Source organism: Microtus pennsylvanicus, chromosome 7 (genome assembly GCF_037038515.1).
Source record: "Microtus pennsylvanicus isolate mMicPen1 chromosome 7, mMicPen1.hap1, whole genome shotgun sequence".
In the NCBI taxonomy this organism is placed as follows: domain Eukaryota; kingdom Metazoa; phylum Chordata; class Mammalia; order Rodentia; family Cricetidae; genus Microtus; species Microtus pennsylvanicus.
Genome location: NC_134585.1, coordinates 430,180 through 453,694, shown reverse-complemented (window position 1 = coordinate 453,694; position 23,515 = coordinate 430,180). Strand labels below are relative to the sequence as shown.

The 23,515-nt window shown below is 43.6% G+C and overlaps 1 protein-coding gene across 1 annotated transcript; it reads right to left on the bottom strand.

The window, feature by feature from the left end:
• Window positions 1-9,484: 9,484 nt before the first annotated feature.
• Mog (myelin oligodendrocyte glycoprotein) lies at window positions 9,485-23,157 on the bottom strand. The gene is made up of 8 exons (XM_075979215.1): window positions 22,892-23,157; window positions 20,654-21,001; window positions 14,619-14,732; window positions 13,053-13,073; window positions 12,699-12,719; window positions 11,004-11,120; window positions 10,714-10,734; window positions 9,485-10,256 (listed from the first exon to the last, which is right to left on the bottom strand). Exons 1-8 carry the CDS (start codon window positions 23,142-23,144, stop codon window positions 10,243-10,245), a joined length of 909 nt encoding a protein of 302 aa, XP_075835330.1. The 5' UTR covers window positions 23,145-23,157; the 3' UTR covers window positions 9,485-10,242.
• Between the last annotated feature and the right edge of the window lie 358 nt (window positions 23,158-23,515).

Sequence of the window (23,515 nt, the reverse complement as noted above, 5' to 3'; positions counted from 1 at the left end):
AACATGCCTGCAGTGAAAATTCCTGAAACATAAGTAAAGGACAAGTCAAGGGTGTGGTTTGTTGACAGGTACAGGCAGCATTTCCTGTCCCTGGACTTCTTCAAAGCATGGTCCCAGTCAAACTCAAGTCAAAGAACATTCTTAATACGCTGCCCTAGTACTCAAGTGTCAAGGCTATCAAAACCAAGGAAAGTCAGAGAAATTGAGACAGCCTTAAGGATCAATTGAGACTGAATGTGTGGTGCCTTATGTAACATCTTAGAAAAGACAAAGGACATTAGTGATAACTGGAGTGTAAATGAAATAGGTATAGATGAATGTGTCAACATTATTGTTTCATGAATTATAAATGTATGGTGATGCGAGATTTATTTTCATGTGCGTGTGTGCTTGCCTGAGTTCATGGGGAGCACACACAGGCAGTGCCCTGGAGGCCAGAAGATGACTGTGAGCCACTATGTGAGCATAGTACCGAACCTGGGTCCTCTGTGAGAGCAGACAGTGCTCTTAACCACTGATCTCTATCTCCAGACTTGCAGGATGTTTTAAGCAGAGAAGCTGGAGGCTCTGTGCCTCAATTTTGCAGTTTTAGTTTTAGAAATATAAAAGCATTTTTAGTTTAAATTCAGTTTAAGATTTGTGAGAGAGAGAGAGGAGCTGAAGGTACAGGCTTATTGTGAGCCATCTGTGGGTGCTGAGAATCAAATTCAGGTCTTTTGCAAGATCTGTAAATGCTCTTAATCATCTGTCCAGCCCCATACATTCTAAAATTTTAAAGATCATGTTTACAAAATAGTCTTCAGGGGCTGGAGTGTTCAGTGATACATTGTTTTCTCTTCTCTGTGCCTTCTGTTGAATGGGTTGAATTTCCAGTTCTGCTCCTATGTGCACGAGCATGTCCCCCAACCTTACCCAACTCCCTGCCCAATAAAAAACAATTATCAACCTTCAGGGATAGTACAGAAAGTGGAAAGTAGACATCAAGGGGTTGGAGAGGAAAATACTAAGAGAGACACAACAGGACTCCTTATAACCGCTCTACTTTCTTCCAACCACTGTGTAGTCCTGGTCACGCAGATGCATCTTCATCCCCTACACCCTGGCCCAGCCTTCAGTAGGCCCTTACTGGCTGATTCCCTAACAACCCTGCTCTCCTGGTTTACCCAATCTAAGAGGATAGAGCAGCAGCGCCCTCGTGTGGCCATGATATTGAAGACAGACGACCCCAGGTCTTTATCTTCCCGCGGAAACTTCCCCGTGGTCCAAAGCTTTCAGCAACCAGAGCCTCTGGCTCAGTATTCAAAACTGTCAGGTTCAGGGTGTGAGTGCTTCCCAAATCCTCGCAAACACAGATGCGTCCCTCCCTTGAGTGCTGGAGGACGCTGACTCGCGACAGAAGGCTGCAGGTTGACTACACAGCTCGTTCCTGCTCCCATTGTGCTGGGATTTCCCTCCTGAGAACCAGCCCAGAACTCCACAAATAAGATGGAGGAGGAGCCAGAGACACCCAGGGCTTTGTCCTGGGAAGACAGGGAGGCCCCGGAAGTGAAAATAGAGGCGTTGAGACTAGGAGAGAGTTCAAAAGGAATGAATGGTGGGCGGAAACCTGAGAGAAAGGGACACAGGAAGTCCAGTGCTTCAGGGGTGGGTTCAGTTGCAGACAGGCTTAGGAGCTTCTAACTGGAGTGCCACTTTTCAGATGGAAATGACCATTGGAATGTGAGGTTCTGAGAGGGGGAGAGGAAGGGGAAGAGAGGGCAAGAGATATCAAAACATTTTAAACAATTTCTTTTTCATTGTGTTTTATGTGTGGGAATAATTTTGCCTGAATCGACACTTGTGCACCACTTGGATTTTTTGTTTGTTTTTGACACATTTTCTCATTTAGCCACGTCTCAAACTTGAGATCTTACATCACACTAAGAAAATCCCTGTCACTGAGTTACATCCTCAGGCCGTTTTTGTTTGTTTGTTTTGGTTTGTTTAGTTGTTATTGTTTTGTTTTAACATACTGGTATTTGCTTAAACTGTACTCCATTATGCCAGCCTTGTCTGAGCAGTCCGGGGTGAGCATGCTTCATTTTTCCTACTTTTAAAATGGGACATTTAAGTGTCTCTTTTCTACATCTGTGTGATTTACTGATCAAGAAGTATTTGGTCAGTTTCTGTTCAAGCTTTTGTGCCCACCCTACCTATCGTCATCTGGTTTCTATAATTTCTCTGAAATTTCCAAGCATACTAACAGCTACGAATTCTGGATGTTAGTGATTTATGCCTTTAAGGTTCTTTGCTTCTTTTGTTTTGTATTTTTAAGCAGGCTCCTGTTCTGTAACCTAGACTGGCTGTAAGTGTGCTGCAATCCTATCTCTAGTGCTGAGATTATTAGATCCCTGAAAGCACCTGACTGTCCATCAAGACCTTTTCTGCTTCAGTCTGTGTTGACTGGAGCGGGGGGAGCAAAGGTGCAGATTTGTAAATCCCACCAAGACAGGTTCTGCCTTTTAAGGATAGACCTCCTGCATGATCTGGCTTTTCCACAATCATGAATGCTTTTTCAGGTAGCCAACCTGGAGTCTGGATAGAGTTTATGCTCAGATTTTTGTGGTACTGGGTAAGGAACCCAGGGCTGTAAGTTAGGCAAACATTCTACATTGCCACTATCAGCTACTGTATTCAGATTTTGGATCTCGGTCCTTCTGTGCTTGCCTGTGATCTAAATACTGTCAACACTAGAGCCACTGGGCTGCAGTAACTTGCTTAGGATGTGGTAAACACATAAAGGTACTCTCTTAAAGTTTCTTTTGCTAGGCTTGACATTGGAGGCATGCAACACCACTGCCCAGCCGAGACCATAGAAATTTTGCCCTTTAATCCCAGCACTCAGGAGGCAAAGTCAGGCAGATCTCTGAATTCAAGGCCAGCTTGGTCTACAAGAGCTAGTTCCAGGATAGACTACAAAGCTACAGAGAAACCCTGTCTGGAAGTCAAACAAATATTCTATTGCTATGATGAAACACCAAGATCAGAAAGCAAGTTAGAGTGGAAAGGATTTATTTGACTTATACTTCCAGATCAATGTTCATCACTGAAGAAAGTTAGGACAGGAACTCAAACAGGGCAGTAACCTGGAGGCAGGATCTGATGCAGAGGCCATGAGGTGATGCTTACTGGCTTGCTCCTCATGACTTGCTCAGCCTCCTTATGGAACCCAGGATCAGCAGCCGAGGGATGGCAGCACCCACAATGAGCTGGGACTGGAGAGTGGATCAGAGGTTGAGACCAGTTGTGTGTCTTATGTTATATGTAGGGTTGTTTTTTTGTTTGTCTTTTTCCCTGTATAGTGCATGCTGACCTGGAACTCACTTCCACCTGCCTAGTAGAATTAGCAAAGTTGAATTAGGCTTTCAGGAACCCTCCCTGTTCCCCACCCCCAATCACAGAAGTAAATACTTAATTCTGGAAAATTGGATTTCCTAGGGCAGGTGATACCATTGATGATCAGCCTTAGGCAGGGAAAGAAGTCTTGGCGTTGGGCTTCTAAATTTCTGACCTTGGTGGGCAGCCACCCGAGGTGGGTGGGTTACAGGCATAGCGGGATCAGAGCAACTGCGAGTGTGGCCATTGCATAATGGATTCCTAACAGGAGGCAGAAGTGCTTGCCTGAGTTCAAGCCACTGTGTTCCCATACAGCCCGGCCATTCAGGGGACTGTGGTCCTCTGAGGATGAGCGCTGGGGAAGACTGAGCCAGTCGAGGCACTGTTGGACTGCCAAGCCCCAGGCAGGGCTGATAGACGCTGGGAGGGCACGAGGGCCCTGAGCGAGCAGGGAAAAGCTCACGCGGCAGATCCCTGGGTGTCTCACGGCTGGGGTCGTCCACATCCAACGAAGTCTACAGCGTGCAGGCATTTCTCCCAGGTTGTGTGTGTGAGAGAGACCGGGCCTCAGGGTTAGAGAGAGATGGACCTGTCATGTGGCAAGGCTGCTTGATTTTCTCGTGTTGAACTCCTGAGGCAGGGATTACACGTCTGTGCCATGCACCCAGCCGGACTCCTCAGATTTGCGGCAACCATGAATCATTTAGGTGGAGGAGTGGAATCAGGATTGAGAGATGCCCGCGCATTTCCTCCAGAAAATTACCCTATGGAAGGGTGGACAAAGCCAGGGTACAAGTGAACCCACTTGAAACCTCCTAGCAATTAATAACCAAGTCTTCTTATTCAGTCTCCTTCCACGCTCAGGGGTCCTGGACCAGTAAAGTACAAAAGGAGATGGGGGAAGGAAAGCAATACCCACAATTCCTGGAGATTCTGTCTTGGTCTTCCTGGTTCTCGGGCAATGGACTGGGTAACCATGGTTACATCTTCCTGCAATTGTGAAGACTTGATGATAGCAGGGGTCTTCCTTGCTGAAAACTTATGGACAGGTCCTTGAGAACACTACTATAGAGCTGTTTGGAAGTTAATGGCTGAAAAATGGGAGGGGAAGCTTAGTCAGCACCTCTCAAGCATCAGCCTTAAGTGGTTTTAAGAGAAAGGGAAGGGGAATGAAAGGCAAGAGAGAAAGAAGGAAGGAAGAAAACAAACTTCAGATCCTGGGAATGCAGCTTTCCTGACAACATCTTGGGGATCCAGTTAGCAATTCCTCTAATACCTTGTTCCTGCCTGGTGTTTTCACTTAACCAAAGAAGTGGGCAGCAAAGAAAGGGCCGCTTGTTTTTATCCCTTTATGCTTTCCTTAGCATCTAGAGAGAGGAGGAATAGGTGAGTGGCTGTCCATGGGGAGAGACCTTTTTTTTCTTCTTCAATGAGTGTAAAATTTTCCAAGTGAACAGGGAACTTAAATGCTGTTGGATTATTATCACTGTGCTATACAGGGATCTGGTCATAGAAGCCATGGCTGACTCATGATGCCAAGACTTAAGATGGTTCAAAATAATGGGAAAGTCTTAACATTCATTCAGTTTGTTTTGTGGGGTTTGATTTAACTTGTACTAGGCTAACAGTATTGGTCCATAAGGGTACTCTGAGGTTCTCTGCATGCTGGATAGTGGTCACAGGCTGCAGTTTCCAAACAGCTAGCAGGTTAGGAGAGGAAACGAAACACTCTACAGTGTGCAATGTACTAAGCTATGAGGTTCTGTAGACAAGGTGCACTATTTGCATTTCTGACCTAATCATATTTTTAGCTTAAGTCATCAGGGGATAGATCAATTATGAATAATGTAAATAATGGATCTATATATTAAAAATCTAAGTCACAGAGCTTGGGGTGTGTGCAATGCTCAGTGGTACAGCACTTATTTTGCATGGACCAGACCCTGGGTCTGAGCCCAGGGGAACCACACACATATTCAGGTAACAGAATCTGTTTCAATCTTTGATCCTGTAAGAGGTATTGACTTTTATGTTTCCAGTGAAATCAAGTCAGGGAGGATGAAGAGATAGACTCACTAGTTTGTGATAATTTCTGGTATATGCTTTTCAGTAGCACTGTAGCTAGAACTAAGGAACTCACTCTCCCATGGGTCAAATATCCTTGAGTGAATGACTTAATGCCCCTCCACTTGAGGTTTGGGAAGATGGAACCATTAACAGCTACCTTAAATGGTCCTGCTGAGAAGGTTCCATCCCAGTAGAGGAAGTTAGTGACTGTGTGCTAAGGAAGCACTTGCTTCTTGTCGTTTTGCTGATATTGTATATTTTCCCCTAACTTCAGGTTTCTAGAAGTGGGAACCAACAAATAGTGGCTAGAAGCAGTCTGGAATAGACATCAAACACCTAGTACCAGCCTGGCATCATCAAGCAATGGGAAGCAGGAAACAGGTAACCAGAGCCCTAAACTCTACTGCCTGGCTTTGAGAGAACTAAAGTTACCAAGTGTGAAAGAAGAAAATTGTACATCTGACCATTCAAGGAAGGCAGTCTTTTAGAGTAGATACTTTGTTACAAGAAGCAGTATCAAATGCTGGGGCCTTGTAGGACCTCCCTATTTGCCCAGTTCCTGGAAGGTAGAGAGTCACAAGGAGTCCAATTAGTCTTAGGGACCAGGCCAGAAGAGACTAAACCAGAAAGAGACACAGCTAAAGAAAGACATGCCACCTTGGAATAGGTAGTATGTTAGCCTCTCTACAGAAGCCCGGAAGAAAGACTGTGGTGGAGGATTATGGGAGATGGCTCAGTGTGTAAAGTACTTGATGTACAAACAGGAGGACACAGCTGAGATTTTCAGTCCCCACATAAAACAAAACAATATACCACAGAAAAATAGGTGCAACAGGATAATCCCAGAGGCTTTCTTGCCAGATACTCTTGTTAAATTGGTGAGCTCCAGGTTTATTGAGAGATTTCTCAAAAAAAACTAAGGTAACAGAAGACATATAAACCTATAATAGAGAGATCTCAAGTGAAATCTAACAGTGGAAGAGAGAAGATCGGGTGGAGAAATGGAGGCCTTAGACTCACTGAGGTCTTTTACCCACTCCCCTGCCTCTGGATGTAGTAGAACACCATGGAAAAAGAAGGACAGAAGAGATCAGGTCTCTGTCCCCCAAGGCAACAGGTAAGAATGGCAAAAGAAGGTGAATATGGTAACTCACATCTGCAACCACAACACCTCAGCCTCATGGTGTTTTTGAGGCCCTCTCATCTCACAAAACCAAGGGTCAGGAAAAACAGTTCAGTGGTTAAAAATGTCTGCCACCAATGCTTGCAATTGGAAATTAACATGTGCTTGGAAAGAAAGAATCCAACAAGCTGTTTCCTTACCTCCATTAGCATGTTGTAGTGTTTATATGCATGCATACAATATAATAAAAGTGTAATTTTAAAATTGCAAAATAAATGCCGAAGGAGAGAGGATGGTAAGAAAGACCGAGGACAATCACAGAATGGAGAGCTGTCCTAGAAGGTCCAAGCTCAGTAAATCATCTCAATATCTATACCTTGGCATCCTGATTAGACTTGGGACTTGAAGAAACCTTGAGATCAATGGTTTAAGTCCACTGACTTCATAATGGAAAGCCAAGACTTTCAAAACAAGGAATCTAGTTTCTAGGACTGGAGATCACATGTGGGTCGCTGTGTTAGTTACCCTTGGGTTAACAAGTTCTTCCCAAGAGAAAGTGGAGAAACAATGTTGCGGTGGAGAAGCATAAGGGATTTTGTTTCAGTGGTTTCCAAAGCTACAGCCACAATTAGCTCTGGGCCCAATTTATGTGTCTTTTGTTTTTACGGAGCTGGGGAATGAACCCAGGGTTTTGTGTATACTAGGCAAGTGCCCTACTGCTGCTGAGTTACATCCCTAGCCGCTGAGTTCTGATTTGTTTTATACTAGACATAGTAATACATTAAACTAAAATACTAGTAAAATTGGATAATTATAATCTATGTTAGAAAGTTACATGAATGTGGTCTTACAGTGGGGAATTCAGCCTTTAATATTTTGGAACTGTAAGGGATACATGTGCAATCAGGGATGAGGAGAGATCACTGCTTGCTATGTGGTCTTGTCATCTGTGAGAATATGAGCAATACTGAGCTAGTATTTAGATATTTCTATCTTAGAAGAGCCCTTTGAACTTTTTACTAGCTTTTATTATTGGTGGGTTTTTTTGTTTTTTGGTTTTTGATTTTTGGTTTTTCCTATTTCTATCCTATAAGATCCAAGGATGAATGGTTGAGTTTAAAGGTTGGGGAAATGGAAAATGACTCCTACTGAGTGAAAACCTTGTGTTGGTGACATTGTCAGTGGCAAACTGTGCATTTTTCCTTCTCCACCACAGGAAGCAAGAAGAGGAAATCTCAGGAACCTAGCTCAAATCTGGAAGATGAAGAGAAGGGCTCTCTTGCTTGTACAGGGATATGCAAAGGTGGACCACTCTATTTCTGCCTGACCTGTGCCAAATGTTACAAAATGTACATCAATGTCTTTCACCACCAATTTGCAACCCTCCAGACTACTAGCCACAAAGTTGGGGCCTCCAAGCCTCAGTATCCTGTAGGCTGGTCTTTCACTTGCGAGCTCTGTAGCAAAAGCTACCATGATCGTTCTGGACTGAGCCGTCACCGATGTACCCATTTAGGTCATAAGTCCAGTTCATGCTGTGTGTGTGGAAAACGCTTCCGGGATCAGTCTGAGGTCAAATGCTACATGAAGGTACACAAAAACAGGAAGCCAGTGACTGGCAACCAGGAGCATGAGGTGAAGAAGGTTCCACTTACAACACCTGGATCCCAGGGTCCCAACCTGAGGCATGTGAAAGTGACCCCGGGACCAGTGGCCAGGGCTAAGGCAAGCTGCAGCAGAGACTCATCTCTGAATGTCAGATCCAGCTCTGTTCCAGTAAGATGCTCAAGTAACCTTCATTGTCTCTTTTGTTCGATACGTTTTACCAAGAGGACCTGCTTCTTAACCTACCTCAAGATCCACTTCACAAATGAGCCCGACCAATACCTCGGTGGCGGAGAGCCCTCCCACTCATCCGTGGTGGTAGGTTCCCAAGAGAACACCCACAGGAAGCAGGATATCTACTGTTGCCCTGCCTGCGACGTCTGCTTTAGGGAAAAGGAAAGCCTGCTCCTAGTAAGTGCTGGGAATTCCTTGGTCATTCACTTGGCTTTCTTGATGCTCCCTTTGAGACAGCTGAGGTAGGTGTCCAGACAGGGCTCTTTTAGTAGCCTGACAGAGACCAGGCTTTAGTTTTTGGTTCCCCAAAATGTGACAGAGCTAAAATAGGCAGTTTTTTTTTTTTTTTCAGGAAAACCACAATTTAAGAGCAACCATCATCAGGTGCCCACAGCCTTCTGCTAACTCAGCAGGCCTCAAAGCCCCTTTGCTGGCTCAACAGGTGTCCCCAGTCTCCTGATAATTAAAGATAGCTTTCCCTAGCCTGCTGCCTGAAGGTCCCTAACCACTAGAACCTCCAACCATTCAGCCCACAGACTAATATTTCCTCTACCAACCAGTCCCCAGATTAATCCCTCCTCTCTGAAATTCCCCTAACTTCATTTAAAAGGAGCTTTTTAATCTTATCTGGGGGTCACCAGGTGGCACCCCAACATTAGAATTAATAAAGTGCTCTTGTTTTGCATACGTGGCTGTTGGTCTTTCCTTGGGGCTTCTCTTGGACTCTAACATCCTTGAAGCTAGAAAATATTTTAAGAGTAAAGGAGTCCTTGGGAAAAAAATGAAATCTAGGAAGACAAGTTGAATTATGCTTGCAGTGAGAATTCCTGAAACATAAATAAAAGGCCTGTTTGGGGCTGGTGAGACTGCTTAGTGGGCAAAGGCGCTTGCCACTCACCCTGACCTCACCCATGCCCTTCCCACATATCTCCCCACTTCACAAAATAAATACAATTTTTAAAACTAAGAGAGTCATCTTAGTCTTTGCATTTTGGATTTTCTGAAGACTGGCCTCTGGCTCAGGAGGTTTGGATAGGAGAGTTGAGTGGGTGACAAAAAACTCCACAAGGAAAGGAAAAGAAGTGTGCACAGTAACCTTGTATTATTAATTAGCACCTAGCTTGTTTGTGTCTGGTAGACCATCAAGCAGTAATTGCTGAATAAACAGTGCATGTTCTGAGAGGAATGAAGATGGAAGAAAATAGAGGCAGGGCGTATAAAGGACGCTAAGGGAAGCAGAAGGGAAAAGACAGGGCACTCCATTCTCAACCCTTGTTTCCCAAGGTCCTCCTTTCCACAGGCTGCCCAAGCAGGATGGCGTTCTCAGAGTTTGTTAGATCCCATCTGTGGGTGTGGGTTCAGGCTCCATATTCATACTCTGTCTCTCTTATTGTGAAATCTTCTGTCCCTGCCCCCTACTATCTACGTTGCTGCTCTTCCCAGACAAGGCTGCAATCTTGGGAGAAACATCCACCATTTGTTCAGCTGGTGTTTGTAATGTAGAGGTGCTGGGTATCCTGTTTGACAGAATCGCTCCTGCAGTACTCTGATACACAGGTGTCTTCTGACAGACTGCCTGCCCTCAGCTGTGGGGTGCTTCCTGGAGGAAGACTGAGACAGGGGCAAAAAGATGTGGGAGGCAAAAATTAGAGGAAGGAAGGAGCTGAGGAAAGGAGAATAGTTGAAGAAGGGAAATCAAATTCTATTTGGAATCCAGGGTGTTTCTGTAGATGTAGATTGGAAGGTGCCTGTAGCCCAGAGGCTAATGGGAGACGTCCCCAACGACCTGTCTCTTGGACTGCCAGGCTCCCCTTCATTCCAGGAAGTGGCACCATCACTCAAAAGGGGTTTCCTAGAAGAAAGACAAGTAAGTTAAAAAAAAATCTGCCAGTGGTTTCTTTCATGATGTCATTGAACCTAGGAGACAGACAGTCCTCAGGGGTCATGTTATCCCTGCCTTTCCCACCTCCCTGTTGGTCTTGAAGTGGGTTCAGGATCACTATTATGGAAAATGCCAGAGGAGAATGCAGAAGTGGGATTCTGGCCAAGGGGTTCCCTTCCCACTTCCTTCAAGGAGGAGTCCTTCCAGTCCTTCCTGGGACTATGATTCCTCAGTAACCATCTTTCCTACTCTGGCTTTTTTTGGTTCAGTTTAGGAGAGTGGAGAAAGGTTGGGAATGGTGGCACATGCCTATGATCCTAGAACTTGGAGACAGGCAAGAGGATTGCCGTAAGTTCCAGATCAGGCTGGTCTACACAGTGAGTTTCAGAGGTCTCAAGAATGGGGAGGGGTGTTGGGGAGAACTTACTTAGCTCTTCGAGAAACTGTCCTGCAAACAAAGAGAAATGAGTAGGTGGGTGATCAGTGGGAGATTCCCCCAACACCTCATATCCTCACTAGATGACCCCCCTTTCCACTAAGGGACCCATGCATCTCATTGATTCTCAGTTTTTTTCTGAGAATTCGGATGTGAGCATGGGGACACAGGAGGAGGGCAATCCCAGCCCCGGAATGTAGAACCTTGGTTCCACTTTTCCCCATTCTGGTCTGCCTGAGTTCCCTGCTGCCCTGCGGTCCTGTGCTGCCCAGATACGGCACCTGCTAGTCTTCGGTGCAGCCAGTTGTAACAGATGATCAAGGCAACCAGGGGTCCAAGAACAGGTACAATAACAAACAGTGTTACCTTCCAGCAGGGCACCCTCAGGAAGTGAGGATCTGAATGGTAGAGAAAAACAGAGTTTCTTTCCCTCTGTACCACACCCACTCTTTTTAACCTGAACCCCCAAGACCAAAGAACTCTGGGGACAAACTATAGTTCCTGAATTTGGATGATGTGCCTTTAATTTCATTAACTTCTAATTGAACTCAGCTTTTCTTTTTCAGCGGATTTTATTTAACACACAAAACAATGGGTTGCATGACGCTTTCATACATACTCATATTCGGCAACTCACTAACTTCCCTTTTGTTTGCTTTTTTGGGGATAGGGTGTTTTTAATACAATTTCTGTGTGATTATTCAGGCCTGGGCGGCTGGGGAAATGAAAGCGCCGTCTCCATGTACAGGAATGGCTTAGTTGGTAAAGGCACTTACTGCTGAGCCTGCAGACCTGAGTGTGATCCCCAGAACCAGCATGATAGAAGAAAGAACCAAGCCCTACAGATTGTCCTCTGACCTCCATGTGAGCACTTGCTCACACTCCCCCCACTAAAAATATTTTATTTCTCTTTGGGTGATCAAAGACTACACATGTGACATTCACACACTAGCCCAATGCCAGGACCAGGAGAACTGAACAGGGTTAGTCTTGGCTTCAGAAAGAAAGGCTGCTCAGGAAGATTGCTCAGCTTAATTCTTTGTTCTAATCTGTATGGAATTTATTCAACAGACATTTGGGTATTCTTTTGTTAACGCTGTCCTTAGGGACTGTGCAATCTGAAGTAAAAAAAAATGCAAAGATGATTATTGAGGGGTTAATACTCTAGCTGGTTCATGCATGGTGGCATATGCAGGTACCAGCACTTGGGAGGTGAAGGAAGAGGGATCAGGAACCCAAGGTCATCCTTCATGACGTAGAGAGTTTGAGGCCAACCTGAGCCATATGGGATCCTTACTCAGAAAAGGGAAGGTATTAGTGTGGCTTTACTTTTTCCTCAGAGAAGCCACGTGCTCGGGTAACTAACTTTGCCTTTTAAGTATAGTAGATGACTTAAAAATGTAATTTTCTGGGTATGACAGCACACGTCTTTAACCCTGTACTGGGGGGAGGCAGAGGCAGGTAGATCTCCATGAGTTCAAGGCCAACCTGATCGACACAGTGAATTTCAGATTAGCCAGGGTTGCATAGTGACACCATGTTTCACAATTTTTTCTTATTTATGTATGTATGCTATGTATTGTATGTACAGATTCTGCTGTGGGTCAGGAAATAGATCTTAGTCCTCTAGAGGAGCAGCAGGTACTCTCAACCACCGAGCCATGCCTTTACCTCCAGTAGTTCTGTCTTGTCCAAATAGATTTTTTCCCACTAGGCAATCAAGTTTATGTGAAAAGGATCTGTTTACCTACCTTTTATAATTCACAGGATGGAAAAAATGTGTATAAGAAGTTTACATTTGTGGAATTTAGTGTAGTACCTCACACTAGAACGTGGTACATAAGTTTTTGCTATATTCCTGCAGGTTTTAAATGTAAAGAGAAAAGGTGGAGTGACCCCACAAAGGGCCACTGGTTCCCCAGGCTGCAAGTGAAATCCCACACTGCCCTGGGAGTCTGGGAGATGTCTGAACTTACCAAAAGTCCGATGGAGGTTCTCTGAAAGAGGAACAGAGGAAAGTGGATTCAGATGGGCACAGAGAGGGGATCCTTGCCCTGGATCTATTTCAATCACTTAAAGCTGGTTCATAAAATAAAAAGTAAAACAAAAAGCAAGTTTGGGATTTTATGTCTGCACTGACTGAACTCAGGTGAACCAATAGGATTTCTAATTCTCAGCTGCTTATAGTTTTAAATACTGATGTTCCCAACTGGAGGGAGCACAGAGCCCTGGCGGTGAGGCAGAAATAAATGTTCTGAAGAAAGGGGCATTTTGGTTAAACTAAAAGACTAGACAGGAGGAACTGGGGAAGGAGGGTGCCTGGAACTCACCAACTTCTGCTCGAAGTTTTCCTAGAACAGAAAAAGGCAATGTTTTAGTTCCTGGTCTGCTACTGTGTGAGGACCCTTCTGCACCTAGCACCTTGGACCTCTGTGAGGACAATTCCTTGATAGCTTGGGGGAGTCTTTGGGGAGTGGGAAGAGCTCACGACTTAAAACCAACTATTCGGGCTCTTCCTGTGGGTGTTGTCTGAATTGAACGACAAAAAGAAAAGAGGAGCCCAGATGTGAGGGCAGTCTGGCTCTGCTGCCGATCACCCCAGTGATCCCCACAGCCGATTTTGCTGATCCAGCTGGCGAAGTGAGTGTTCCCTTCTTTTCTTACAACCCCATATGTGTCCCTCCCAAAACCGCTTGTTTGTTCAGAGAGAATGATCTTCGAGAAGAGCAGGGCCCGCTGTTCTTTGGTTAACGGTATACAAACAACTGCACTTCATAGCTAGAACCTCCAGAAAAGCTTTAAAGAATGCAGAAGTTTTCAGGACTAATTCTCAGGAGCCAGCAATACTCAAACCACATAATTTTTTTTCCTAATTTTATTTTAAATTCTCTCTCTCTTTGAGGGGTGTGTGTGTGCGCGCACACACATGCACACTAGCGTATACATGAGTATGTCTGCCCCTGGAATCCAGAAAAGGTCAGATCTCCTAAAGTTATGAGTAGTTCTGAGCTGCCTGACAGAGTGCTGAGGATGGAACTTGAGTCCTCTGTAAGAGCAGTACAGACTTTTAGCCCTTGAGCTGTCTTTCTAGCTCTGTATCATAAGCCTTTGTTACTTCTTCTATTACTCCTTGCTCAGTTCACATGGCCAAGTAGATCACCATATTGTAAATATAAAGCCAAACCCCACTTAAATGAAAAACTAGGCATTTAGTGAGATACTACTTTATGATTGCATCTACTGCAGGTGCTTGCCATGATGTTATCCTCTTGTAAGCACCCCACAGTTTAAGAGGGAAAACACTATCCCTACTCGGAGACTTGAAGAACCTAAGAATTTTCCTCACAGTTTGGTCTCTACAATACAGTTGGATCCTAGGCTGCCTAGCTCTGTCTTCCTGTTCTACTCAGCCATGATGGCAGAGGACCTTTTCCTTGCCAAGGAACAAGTAACCAAACATTTGAGATGGTTTTAAGGTGAGAAAAAGATCTCACTGTGGGGTTGGGGACACAGTACAGTGAGGAGAATTTGTCTATCGTGCAGGACCATTGTTGTTCTGATAGCTCTCTCCTCATGGCCCAAACCCTCTTTGCTGCCATATACTCTTAATAGCAGGAGGAGATGAGAACATGAGACCTTATGCTGTGGTACTGGGAAGGACACAGTCTAAGAGGACTCTACCTGGAGTTTCTGGACACAAACGAAAACTTCATCAACAGCGGAACTTGTGTCCACAGTTTAATGTAAAAGACAGTCTTATTTCCCAGGGAAATGCAAGGTCCTCTTTGAAAGGGTTCAGTAAAACTTGTTATGTAGTTCTGAACTCAGAAGCCGTAAAGATGACCTATCCCTGAAGGCCAGGAAAGAATCCCGACAGACCCAACCGCTGCCCATACCTCTGAGTCTGTGCTGCAGAAAGAGGAAGACGACACCCACGGAGACCTGCAGGAGGAGTGCAGGCAGAAGTGCAATCAGCACCAGGACCCCAGGGTTGATCCAGTAGAAGGGATCTGAAAGGCAGAATGAGCATCACCCAGCTTGCTTCCCCAGCACCCTATTCAGAGACTGTGCTGCAGTAATGTGGGTGGAATAAGGGAATCAACCTTAAGATTAACAAAACTATAGGTGGATTTTTCTGTCCCTCTGCCCAGCTCTCAAATCACAACATGGAGACTTATTAATTATGAAAGCTTGGTTGATAGCTTAGACTTGTTTCTAACTAGCTCTTATAACTTACTCTATTTTTTATTAATTTACTTCTGCCTTGTGGCTTTATTAGCTTCGCTCTGCACTGCTCATGCTACTTTCCTGTCTCCTCTGTCTCTGTCTCATGACTCTCCACATTTCTGCCCTTCTTCTTCCCAGTGTCCTTGCTGTCCTGAAAATCCTGCTTAGTTATTGGCCGTTCACCTTTTTATTAAACTAATCTGAGTGACAAGTCTTCATAGTGTACGAAAAGATTATGTCACATTTACCCCTTTTTGCTAAATAAAAGGAGAGGTTTTAATTCTAACATAATAAAACTATAAACAATAAGAGCAATTATCAGGTAAGAATTACATTTACAATGTCCAGTCCATTTGAATTTGGCATATTTGGAGAAAATACTCCATTATTTATTCTATCTTGTTGAGTCCAAAGCTCTGACCTAATTTACCTTCTATCATAACTAAGGAAAACTGTAACTGTGACTATCTAGTCTTTAACTCCTCCAAAGACCCCAGAAGGATATAATATTTCCTGAGTTAAATAGGAAGTGCAGAGGAAGCAACTTCCAAAACTAAAAGAAACAAGAGAAGCAGTTTCATGTGACTGTTTGGACAGCCACTCAAGGTTCCCCTGCAACACTGGAGCATCCATCTTCAGCCTAGAGGACTAGAATATTGGACAGATGTTTTGTGAAGCAGAAATTTTTGAAGTACTGTCCTACCATGTCTTGGCAAAGTTTGACAGTTGCTTTTCTTGTGTTGGGGGAGAGGTTATGCTTTTGTTTCCACAAGAAACAAAAGGCCAAAAGGCTGTGGATTACTTTCAAATTAACAGAGATCAGATTTGACCAGGGAAGACCTCCTGAGAATCTTGGCTACAGATATGGGGGAGAAAGCCAAAAAGACTACAGAAGAGGTAACATGTAAACTAATCTCTTCACATGGGAACAGCTCTGAGATGAGATGAGACATGCTAAATCTTGTTGGCTACAGGAGCCTCATGACTTATTACATGCCATCCTTTCATATGGCATGGATAGAGGTTTATATTAAAGTTTGATTTTTTTTCTAACAGACTTATAGTTGACAGATGCCTTTTACCTGCTCAAACATAAAACAAAAAAATCATCTTTAACTGGCTTGTGTACAATGCACAGTCCATAATTATGTTAATTTAGATATGTACATCACCCTTTAAAGAAAACAATCAGAGCAAGGGACCAGACACCAGTGAAAACGGATGACCCAAGTAACCCAGCCTCTCAGAGTGTCTCTATCGCAGTTTCCTCAGAGTTCTGTATCCAAACCAGCTTCATGGCTGCTGGCTGCTCACAGACTATTCTAGCCAGGACTTGACCATTATCCTAATTTTCTTGTGGTCCCCTCAAAGATTCCAGTGCCCCCAGACAACAAGAAGCAGTCTGGAGAACCCAACACCCACATTCCCAAGAGTTGGGGTGGATGGTTTTTAGCCATTTGTTGGTTTGTGAATGTTTATCATTGCTTAGAGGAGTTGGTCACAAGTTGTTAAAAAAGCAACTACTAGTCATAAATATTTTACATTGGTAAGGATTTTTGCATATTGATACAAATTTGATGTTATTTTGTTATACTGTGTATATGTTTCTATGCTTGTTTAAGGTATTTTTATATATCAATACAAATTTAAAGTTACTTTTGTAAGAGCATACTGTATATACATTTCTACCTTTGTTTAAGTTATTGTACCTATAAAGCTCATTTAACAATGTAATGTCAATTTTTTATCCTTGAACATTATTGTTACAAACTATAATAAAAAATTCAGGTTAGTAGTCACCTATAATAATCGAATTTGTAGTCATATTAGATATGTTTTCAGGGTCAAACAGATATATTTTAATAGATAGATGGTCTTCAAACACTTCAAAGACCTACAGAATATGGCATTTAAAATGTTTTATTAGCATAGGGTTTATCATGACAATGAGACATGTCTGTTCCTGCCAGCATCTTCAGAGAAGACGATGGGTATTGAAGGAACTCCATATAGAGTTTGCTTTCAATGTGGTAAAACTAGCCATTTGGACAAGAAAATTCCCTTGTCTTGACTGCTTACAGTATGCTGTGCAAACTGGACAATCAGGACACAAAGGAAAAGATTGTTGAACTTTGCCAAAACAAGGTAAAGTCCTTCAAAATTCCTGCTTCATAGAAAAGTCTGCAAGAAAGTGACTGCTAAACTTTGCCCAAACAAGGTGAGATAGTCCTCCAAAATTCTTGCTTTACAGAAAAAACTACCAGATATTCTAGGCCTGCAGGCTGAAGATGGATGCCCCAACATTGCAGAGTGGCTGCTCAGGCAGCCAAATATCTCTGTCATTTCTTAGTTTTGCAAGTGGTTTGCTCTGCACTTCCTGTTTACTCAGGTAATAGTATATCCTTCTGGGGTCTTCGATGGAATTGAAAACCAGATAGTTATAGTTTTTCTTAGTTATGATAGAAAGTAAATTAGGGGGCTGGAGAGATGACTCTGTGGTTAAGAGCACTGACTGCTCTTCCAGAGGACCTGGGTTCAATTCCCAGCACCCACATGGGCAGCTCACAACTGTCTGAAGATCCAGTTGCAGGGGATCTGACACCTTCACACCAATGCACATAAAACAAAGTTAAATAAACCATAAAATTATTTTTTAAAAAAGTAAATTAGGTAAAAAACTTTGGACTCATCAAGAAAAGATAGATAACTGAGTATTTTCTCTAAATTAACAAATATAAATGGACTGGATATTGTAATGTAAATCTCACTTGATAATTGTTTCACTTGTTAAAGTTAATACCTTTTTGAAGATGGACGCTTAAAAGAAATCCCACACTAGCTCAGAATTGAGAATAATAGAGGGTTATTTATTTAGGGGCAGACTCACAAATCAATATCCTCTGCTGTAACAGAGAACAGCAACCAAATCCTGCAGCCAGAAAAAAGGCTGGACACATGCTTTATATCAGCATAAACAGTATAAGAGGCCATGCCCCAGTGGGCGGGTAACTTAAGGGTTACTGGCTATAGGATTTCCTACAGCACCTCCCCTTTTTGTTTAAATAAGAGAGTTTTAAGCCTAATACAAAAGTATACAAAATAAGATCTTTCTATTTAGATAAAACTTGATAATTGTTCTTATTGTATATAGTTTTACTATGTTAGAGTTAAAACATTTCCTTTTTATTTAGACAAAAAGTGGAAAATGTAGAATAATCTTTCTGTATACTGTGAAGACTTGTCACTCAGATTGGTTTAATAAAAAGCTAAATGGCCAATAGTTAGGCAGGATTTCTAGGCACAGAGGACACTGGGAAGAAGAAAAAACAGCAAGGAAAGTACAGAGTAAAGGTAATAAAGCCACAGCCAGAAAATAGTTTGATAAAAATGGGTTAATCTAAGTTGTAAGAGTTAGTTAGTAATAAGCCTAAGCTACCGGCTGAGCTTTCATAATTAATAATATGTTTCTAGGTCATTATTGGGGAGCCAGCAGTTCTTGATGAAAAAGTCCAACTACATAAAATCTGACACAACCGGCCATGGTTCCACAAGCCTGTAATACAGCATCCAGGAGCCTGAGGCAGGAGGCCAACCTGCAAGACCTGTCTCAAAACAAAAACAAACAAACAAACAAAAAGAGGGTAACAATGGAAAAACAAGGTTGGCCTTATTTTTGATGGTACAGCGGGCTTGTCTCTAGAGAGGGGATAATGTGGACATTGATTTTGTTTTGTTTTTAAAACAGGGTAAATCCGTTCTTGATGTCTCCATCTCCTTGCTCTCCAGCCTCTAGCTCCCAAATGCTGGGATTGCAGGCCTGTGCTATGCTTCCCAAATTTTATTCAGTGTTGTGAATGGAACTCCAGTCCTTCCTCTCTCCCTGGAGGGATTTGGAATGTGAAAACCCCTCCAAGAAAAGCATTCTCTCTTGAGACAAAGTGTTCCGTGTGTGTTCTTCCCCTTTTCCATCCTTCTCGGTGCTGGGCCCCAGAGAGTGTGCTGGAGTTGGCAGCTGAACTGGGAATTTGTTGAGCAGGATGAGAGAAAATCTGTATGCTGAAGTTCTGACTCCCCACTTCTTTGTGAGTAAAAATTTCCCAGCAAAAACAACTGTCTGAAGAACATTCCGCGGCACACAGCTATTTTCATGTCCCTGCAAGCTGTCTCTAGAAATAGCGCTTTGTTACTGGGCGTACAATGCATCTTCTGGTCTCAGCCTGGCAACACTCACCCCCACCTCAGACACAAAAATGATGGATTGTCTGATATTCATGCCGCAGGTGGTGAGGAGGAAGGGAAAGGATCAGAGGTTCAGCACTCAGAATACTCTTGTTCTTCAGCTACATAGCAATCAACTTTCAAAGCTCCGTCTATTTCCCTATCCACAGTTCAACCATTCTAAGGCAGGATAAATAATAAATAACTCCAAAATCAGCTACCACACAGAGCAGACTGAAAATAGAGTCATGAAAATGAAGCAATTATGTGAAAATTACATATACCCGTGTGTGTGTTTAATTTTTATTTTATTTTTATTAATGTGTGTATGTATGTGTGGGTGCCTTTGGAGGCCAGAAGAAGGTATCCTATCTCCCAGAGCTGGAGTTATGTGGGTACTGGGAACCAAACTCTGGTCCTCTGCAAGAACAGCAAAAGCTCTTAACCACTGAGCCATCTCTCCAGCCTCTTTTTTGTTTTGTTTTGTTTGAGACAGTCTCCTATAACCTAGACCGGTGTTTGACTTCTCATCCTCCTGACTTTAACTTCTAAGTGTTGAAATTACAGGATTCAGGTCCTAAAACCAGTTTATGCAGTGCTGGCAGTTAAACCAGTGTCTGCTTAAATTGTAGGCATGTTCTCTACTAACTGAATTATCCCTGTCATATATTCACACACACACACACACACACACACACACACACACACACACACACACACTACATTTCTGCCGTATAATGCACACACATATATACACATACACATATATTGAGTATATATGTATAAATGTGTGCATACATGTATGTAAATACTCAAACACGGGTCCATGCTTTTGTTCCCTATATTCTATGGCTTGCTTATGCCACTCAACAAGTTCTCAGGGGAAGCACCCAAACTATCTGGTATGGTTCTAAAACAATCACTTCAAGCCGAGCATGGTGACTCATCTTTTAGTCCCAGCACACCAGAGGCTGTGGCTGGAGGACTGCCCAAGTTATATATATATCAAAGCTAGCTGTGGTGGCACATGCCTTCAGTCCCAGCTCTTAACACTTAGGAGGCAGAGAAGGGAGAATCACTGTGAGTTTGAGGCCAATCTGGTCTATATAATGAGTTCCAGGTCAGCCAAGGCTACATACTGAAAAGCCATCATTAAAGGAAAACAAAAGCAGCAAGCAAGCAAAAAACAAAATAAAACAAAACAAACAAAACCAAACAAAAAACTGAAGTACAAAAGCATTTGTGTAGCTTAGATATCATCTTTTATCTAATGTCGATTTCTTAACCCATGAACACACTGACTTTGATCCCAGTTTCTTTCCCAATTCAAATAACAAAATAGCCAACAGCCACAGCATAGGAGTCCCTGTTTACTGGAACCGATCTCAGAAGTGACATGTTTGGAGAGACCTTAGCGAATGACTGAAGCTAAAGGGGAAGTCAACTACTCAACAGGTCACGCTGCATATTACCTCGGCAGACTCACCTTCCACTTTCAACTCCATTGCTGCCTCCTCTTGGTAAGAGTGGTCTCTGAAGAAGCAGGTGAAGCCTCCTTCGTCCGAAAACCTCACCTTCTGGATCCTGAGGGTAACCTTTCCCTCGCTGATGTTATCTTTCAGAAGTTCTGTGCGCCCTCTATATTCAGGTGCCTGCTCTGCGTCTTGGTCTTTGCCGTTTCGGTAGAGGTGAACCACTCTAGAGAACGGAGGGCGGTACCACCCCACCTCCATGCCCGTGGCATTCTTCCCGGGAGATATGCGGCACGGCAGTTCTGCTTCGTCCCCAACCAAAGCGCGGATGGGATGCGCCGGTCCTATCACTCTGAACTGTCCTGTCCAAGACACCAAAGAAAAGAAACCAAGAGTCAGATGTGGTAAGTTCATCATAGAAAAGCTACTTCAAAAAAGAGTAAGAGAAGGGAAACTCAATTTTTAATTTTTATTTTACTTATGCTTGAGACAGGGTCGCTATGTCTGTAGCTTTAGCTTACCTGGAACTCAGAGATCTGCCTGCCTCTGCCTCCCATGTGCTGGAATCAAAGCTGTATACCACCACACCCAGTGATTTATTGTGTGTGTGTGTATTTGTCTACATCAGTACTCACGTGAGTGCAGATGCCCTCAGAGGACAGAGGCATTTGATCCCCTGGGTCTGTAGTTAAAGGGTATTGTGAGTCACCCCATGAATGTGGGTGCTGGTAACAAAATTCAGTCTTTTGTAAGAGAAGTACATACGTTTTACTAAAGAGCCATCCTTTCCAGTCCTTATGTATCAATTTTGAGACAGGGTCTTGCTCAGGCTGGTCTTGAACTCCCGGCAATCCTTCTGTGGCAACTTTTCAAGTGCTGGAATTATGAGCATGTGCTACCATGCTTGGCTTAGGACAATCAATTTTTTCTTTCAAAGATTTTGTATCTGTGCCAGTGCAGGTGAATGTATGTCACCTTTGTGTGACTACCCTTGGAATCCAGAAGAGGCGATAAGGTCCTCTGAAGCTGGGGTTACAGGTAGTAGTTACGAGCTTCCCCATAGATATTGGTTCTGAGAACCCAACCTGGATCCTCTGCAAAAGTAACAAGCATGCTTAACTTCTGAGCCATCTCTTCAGTGCCTCCTCCATATTTTTGAGTCATGGTCCTTGTAGCCCAAGCAGGCCTTAGTGTTCTCTGTAGCTCATGGTGACTTGAATTTCTGATCCCTGAATGCTGTGATTGCAGGGACCGTGATGTCAGGTTGAGGAGTTTTAAATGGAATACAAGAACTTCAGCCAGCCTTATTTTTAAACTTTGAACATATACAAAGTAAGCAGTCTCTAGTTAAAGACACGTTCTGAATGTCTAGGATAGAATGTTCTAACATGAAATCATCTGTTCAATGGCTTCTGCTTTTCTACCAGCTGTGTTCATCTCTGACTCTTCAACTCTGTTTCTTCCCTCCCTGTCCTCACACCTTGTTCCCTACCCGTTGTGAAGTCGTGTACCCTGGGGACAATTGCTTCGCTCTTCTTTATCATCTGTACCTTCAGGCTCACGCCAGTTCTGGATCCCTCTCTGAATGTCTTCCCAGGGAGGTTCAGCTACTGGGTTCTTCCTTATATCAGGGCGTCTTTAGGGGGTGCATGGTCTAGGCCTCCACCCATCACATGGCTCCCTGAGATAGGACTCTGTCTTCAGTTTCTTTTATTTCTCCTCCTAGTTGGGGAACAGGATCCTGTATAAAAAATTATTGCTGCCTGATTCTGCAGAGCAAGATCTCAAACTTAATGAGATGCTATAACTAAAATATTAAAAAAAAATTAACTTATTTTATTTGTGCTATTGTATTTTATCGTTCAGGTCATTGAACATAGAGGCAAGGACCTTTACTGCCTCACTAATTCTCAGCAAAGAGTTACTGAGATTTCCCACAAGCAGGCATTGCAGTAATGTGCAAAAACCCAACACTAGGGCTAGGGACAGAGCTCAGAAGTAAAACATGAACTTAAGGGAACTGAAAGCCCTGAGTTTGATTCCCAGCGCCATATAAATGAGGTGAAATTTAGCATACACAGGCCCCAAATTTGACTCCACAAGGAGTCAGGAAGGTTTCTAAGGAGGGAAACCATGCCAGCAGATCCAAGTATAGACAAGAAATTCATACAGACATTTGAGGATGATTAGGTAAGCCCCAAAGTCCCCTTCCTGTTCTTAGGTCTATGTAGGTCTAGGATTAGCGTGCTTACCTGCATAGCTGGAGGAGAGCTGGAGGAGGAGGAGCAGGGAGAGGAGGCAGCTAGACAGAGAAAAGCTCCACAAGCTGGCCATCTTTGTGGTTTCTGGGGACAGAGTCCCTGGAAGTAGGGTTAGGCCAGGCTGAGGCTCCCAGGCTGCATGTCGGGAGGATGTAGGAGGCACTACTGCCCAGGCCCTACCTCCATCCAGGCATTGCCACAGCTGTGCCCAGAGGAGTGGCCCCACGTCACCCCTGCCAGACATTTGCACAAAAGGACTACAGATCCACTGATGACCAGGGTTTGCCTCCTCTCCCCCCTCACAGCATTGGAGCAGCGGCTGACTGGTACTGGGCCGTTTCCCTTTTCCCCTCCCTGGATGCAGTCGTGGGATCTGGAGAGTCTGTAAGGCTTGTTTAATTCCTCTTGCTACCAAGAACTATCTGAGGGAGAGTGACCACTGAAGGCTTTTAAAACAACAACAACAACAACGCATTCAGTCTTGACTTGTGGTGTCTACTGTCTTTGTGGGGGTGGCATATCATGTATACCAGCCTGGTCACAAACTAATATAACACAGGGTGACCTTTAACTACTGATCCTCCTGTCTTTATATCCTTCCTACTGAGATGCTAA

What these genes read in the sequence shown, in the direction of transcription:
- Mog (XM_075979215.1), bottom strand. Translation starts at nt 23,144, where the DNA reads ATGTCTGGCAGGGGTGACGTGGGGCCACTCCTCTGGGCACAGCTGTGG. An exon ending in AATGGAGTTGAAAGTGGAAG is followed by an intron (nt 14,733 to 20,653) that starts GTGAGTCTGCCG and finishes TCTGCCTTTCAG; the next exon opens with ATCCCTTCTACTGGATCAAC. An exon ending in TCTGCAGCACAGACTCAGAG is followed by an intron (nt 13,074 to 14,618) that starts GTATGGGCAGCG and finishes TTTCTGTTCTAG; the next exon opens with GAAAACTTCGAGCAGAAGTT.